Source organism: Cystoisospora suis, assembly GCF_002600585.1.
Source record: "Cystoisospora suis strain Wien I chromosome Unknown contig_4229, whole genome shotgun sequence".
NCBI lineage: Eukaryota > Apicomplexa > Conoidasida > Eucoccidiorida > Sarcocystidae > Cystoisospora > Cystoisospora suis.
The window spans coordinates 1,634-6,156 of NW_027157021.1; the positions used below are offsets into that span (position 1 = coordinate 1,634).

The 4,523-nt window shown below is 42.9% G+C and overlaps 2 protein-coding genes across 2 annotated transcripts in view; one reads left to right on the top strand and one right to left on the bottom strand.

Moving 5' to 3' along the window:
* The window catches only part of CSUI_007857 (uncharacterized protein), a 3,469-nt gene extending 1,440 nt beyond the window's left edge, over positions 1-2,029 (top strand). The window contains exons 2-3 of the mRNA XM_068068000.1: positions 30-497; positions 1,003-2,029. Of these exons, the coding sequence (XP_067920023.1) occupies positions 30-497; positions 1,003-1,625 (1,091 nt within the window). The 3' untranslated portion in view covers positions 1,626-2,029. The remainder of the gene's footprint in view (positions 1-29; positions 498-1,002) is intronic.
* A 356-nt stretch (positions 2,030-2,385) lies between these two features.
* On the bottom strand, positions 2,386-3,882 carry CSUI_007858 (uncharacterized protein). The gene has a single exon (XM_068068001.1). It carries the CDS (start codon positions 2,609-2,611, stop codon positions 2,399-2,401), a length of 213 nt encoding a protein of 70 aa, XP_067920024.1. The 5' UTR covers positions 2,612-3,882; the 3' UTR covers positions 2,386-2,398.
* Between the last annotated feature and the right edge of the window lie 641 nt (positions 3,883-4,523).

Below are 4,523 nucleotides of genomic sequence, written 5' to 3' on the forward strand. Positions count from 1 at the left end.
CTTCCTTCTTCTTCTTGACTCTTCTTTAGGAATGCAGTCAGCGGGTGGAGACGTCTCGAAGCAGCAGGCGGCGGGCCAGGAAGGAAGAGAAAGAGGAGAAGGAGGAGGAAGAGGAAGAAAAGTGCAAGAGGGAGGGGTGCATTATGGCGTGCGTTCGAGTCCTGATGACAGCTTTTCTTCTTCTGCTTCACTCGATTTCCGCCCTAATCGATATACAACACAAACGCCTTCTTCTTCTTTCTCTTCTTCTTCTTCAACTAGAGAAATAGCACCGGGAGGCTCCTCTCGTGAAGTAGTTCCAGCCCATTGTCCTGCCCCGCCTCCGCCTCCGCCGCCTCTTTTTTCTTCTTCTTCTTCTGCACCCTTAGGTAGACAGAGAGGGAGAGGAAGTGCGCATATTGACGATGGTAACGACGCGGGGAGAAGCAGAGACGACGATAGCAGTAGTAGTAATAATAAGGTCTTCTATGACGCCAACGACTCCATTCATGCCTGGGGTAAGACAAGAAAGAAAGAAAGAAAGAAAGAGTGAGAAAGAGAGATTGATAGACTAGCCCTTGTAGCATATAGCCACAGGAAGAAATGGAAAGAAAGAGAATGCTTTTGCAGAGACAGACTTTGTCAGTGTCATACTATTCTTATCCCTATTCTGCCCCACACCCACCTGATCAGCAGTGTATCTACACCTCTTTCCCCCTGTCATTCTCTCCGGTGTATGTACACCTCATCCTCTTCTCTGCGGTGTATGTACATACACCCCGTTTGGAGTGTACATACACCTCCTCCACCTCCATCACAAACAAGATAGACGAGCGACTAGCTACATCGAACATCGCTCGGATAATGCGGATAAAAGACATTCTTTGTCTATCTTCACTCTGTATGCATCGTTCAGTTTCTACCGTTAATGATTGAATTCCTATCTTATTTGTAGCTCATTTGTCTTTCTGTTTGATAGATATTTTTCTTTTCTTCTTTTCTGATTTCCGTTGTTTCGTTCAGTGGAAGATGATAACGACATATCTGCAGATACATGGGATGCGCTAAATGGAGATGACTCCCCAAGTTCGACTCTTCCTCCTCCTCCTACTACTACCAGCAGCAGTCGTAGTGCTCCTCAGAACCCCCCTTCTTCCTTCTCATCCTCACTATCCTCCTCCTCCTCCGCCTTCTCAGCAAATCTTCCTTCTTCTTCTTCTTCACATCGGCAGCCTCACTATGAGCCTCCGCAAAAACCAGCGGGTCATTCTCTTTCTTTGAATTCTAGCAATGTGACAAATGTGTCGATCGCTTTCTCGGCCTCTCCTCATCTTCGTAGTGGCGGTGTATGTACACCCCATCCTCAGGCATCTCCTGGCTTGATCTTAAAGCCTTCTTCACATCTCCCACCTAACGCTCCCGGGGTATCTCTTTCTGTATCGAATCCTCCTAAGAATCTCTCGTCTTCCGCTTCTTCTCTTTCTTCTTCTTCTTCGTCTACGGGACTGTTGACAGGAGGCCTTGTGATCTCTCAAGAGGCGAAGAAGAATGCGACTACGAAGAAAGGGGATGTCTCGTCTCTCCTGTCTTCCGGAGACAACTTCTTCGATGAAATAGAGAAACAACTCATGTCTGACGAATTCTAGAGGGGGAGTGGAGGAGGTTCTCTTAGGAATCGAGTTGGATGGAATAAATAAAAGACGTAAGATCTACTTGCAAGAAGTTAAAAAGAAGTGTCTATGACTCTTATTATACATCACTGCCTCTTCTCCATTAGGAGGGACGCGACGGAATTGAAATACCCTTCTTTCTTTCTTTCTTTCTCGAGAGGAAAGAAATGTTTCTCGGGATCGATCTGTATGTAGACATATCATCATTCGAAACGTCTCTTGAATGGGAGCTAGCCAGCTAGCTAGCTACCTTCTCTTGGTAGTAATGCATGAGGGTGTTCATGATGACGTGTCTACCTCTCCTATCAGAAGTACCACTATTACTAGTGCTTTATCGGGCGAGAAGCATAGAGTTGTACGTATACAGTAAATTTGAGAGACAGAATGAAGAGGATGGAAAGATGAAAGGGTCGATCGTTAATGCACAGCCGATCTAGATTTTCCTCATTTCTCTGAAGAGAAAGAGAAGATGACAGTTTAGGGGCGTTCTTTCTTTCTTTCTCTCTCTCCTTCTTTTGGTTTGGATAGATGCATGCGGTGCATCTACATGCATCTCCATATATCAGTGTATATATATATATATATATGGTGTGACTATATCTTTTACGTGGGTGTGTGTAGCATGCCTCTGAGTGGACGGACCTAGACAGGATGAGGTGGAGAGCTGCAGTAGTTATCTATAGATCCGTAAACGGAGGAAAAAGAAAGAAAGGACGGAAGAAAAAAAGAGTGAGAAAGAAAGAAAGAGGTCATCTCAGGTTCATTTGAAGAGACATCAACAAGGAGGAGGGGGGAAGACGCGAGGCGATGGATGTGCCAAAGACACTTCTTTCTCTCTTTCTTTCTTTCTTTCTCTCTCTTGATAAATAAGAAGAGCCTTCAGAAGTCGGTCGTTCTTTTACTTTACAGTTGAGAATAAGCAAAAAGAGAGAGAGAGGATACTTTTGATCGTCTTTTCGCATGGGGCAGAGACGCAAAAAGAAGAGGAATAGGAGCAGGAGATTTTATGACAGGAGCAGAATAAAATATGTGAGACAAGGAGCCTTCACAAAATTCTTTCAGATGTACATACACCCCACGCTCGCTCGTTTCTCCCATGCTCCACAGGGGGGCGTGAGTGAAGAGAAAGAGTTCGAGTCGATATCATCATAGTACTCCTACTACTATTACTACTCTTACGACGAGTCTGACTCCTCCTTCACATTTCAGGTGTATGTACACCTCCTCCTCCCCCCTACCTGGTCGTCAAACTAGAAAGACAAAACACTTTTCTTTCAAGCATGACGGCAGATCTAGACTCTTATCCCCCACCTCCACGCAACTCAAGAGGCAACAGGAGAGAGAAGGAGAAAGAAAGAGATATACCATGTTATTTCTTCCTTCTTTCTTTCATGTAGAGACATGGGGAGAGATGACCACCTTGTCTCTCTCTCTTCATCTTTATGTGAGAGAGAAAGAGATGAAAAGAAGAAGAGAAAAGAAAGAGAAGGCTACTATTCCTATCTGCAACTAGCTTATCCATAACGGCCTATCCACACACGTCTATCCAAGTATATTCATACCTACATAGATACATAATATACATACATGATAGATACAAAAGATAGAGAGACATTAATAAAGACAGGTAGATTGAAGGTAGATAGGTAGATAGAGTACACCTTGGCATAGGTGCAGGGATCTCTTGTGCGTATATCTTAAGAAATCGTGTGGGTGCGAGAGCTTGTCGGGAGGAGGTCGGATGAGCTCTACACCTCAAATACCTTGTCTAAAATACAAGAAAAAGGAAGAAAGAAAGACGGTGGAGTCGAGTGTTGATAAAGAGAGAAGAAAAGAAAAAGAAATGAACGGAGAAAGAGAGAGGGAGAGCAAGAGAAGAGAGGAACAATTGCAGCTCTCTTCAAACGAGAGGAAAAGCTACTAGTCAAGAAGACACCGCCTTAAAAAGAAAGAAAGAAAGAAGTCGTTGTCGAGAGAGACGGAGCAAGAGAAGAGGGCAAAGAAGAGAGGAATGTGACTTTTCTTCTTCTTCTTGACTTTCCTCTGTACATCTGTCGTTCTTCTTCATGAGACCTTCTCCATGTCGTTTTCTCCTTCTTTTCTTTCTCTCTCTTTTCTCTTCTTTCTTTCTCCTTTTCCTTTCTTGTCCTTCTTCAACCGAAATATGAAGGTAGGCAGTGACGTCGTATGCTCCTTATATTTGGATTGCGATCCACCGGCGCGTCACGCAGTCTAAAGATAAGACAAACAGATAAGCAGAGAAAAAGAAAAGATAAAAGAAGAAGAGAAAGAAAAGAAAGAAAGAAAGAAAGAAATGAAAAGATTTCTTTCGAAGTCAGATGATCTACAGAGATTTAAGAGAGAGATCGAAAGAGAAAGCCCATTCCTCTTCTATCTATGGATAGAGAGACAGGCGTAGATATAGAGAGAGAAAGAGATTTCTATAGACATCTCTCTAGAAATCTCTTTCTCTCTAGATATCCAGGTGGATATATAGACGCACCTATACATGCTGTCTCTACGTATGAAATAGATACATAGAAGAAGAAGAAGATACGTCAAAGTTAAACAAAGAATTAAAGAGGAAAAGATGGATGCAGAGCAAGAAAGATATAGATTGATAGGGAGCTTCCGAATAGGATGGCGACCTTTAGCAGCTCTCTACGTCTTGACGGAGGATCACGAAAGAATGCGAGAACTAGAAGAATGTCTTCATTTGCTCGTGTAGAGAAGAAAAGAAAAAGAATTCNNTCGAACCCACATAAATATCATACCTAGAGATAAAGATAAAAAGATATCTCTATCATGTAAAACATGTCTGTCTATGATGCATACATGTATCTATAAGATGTCTATCTATGTATGTATATGTAT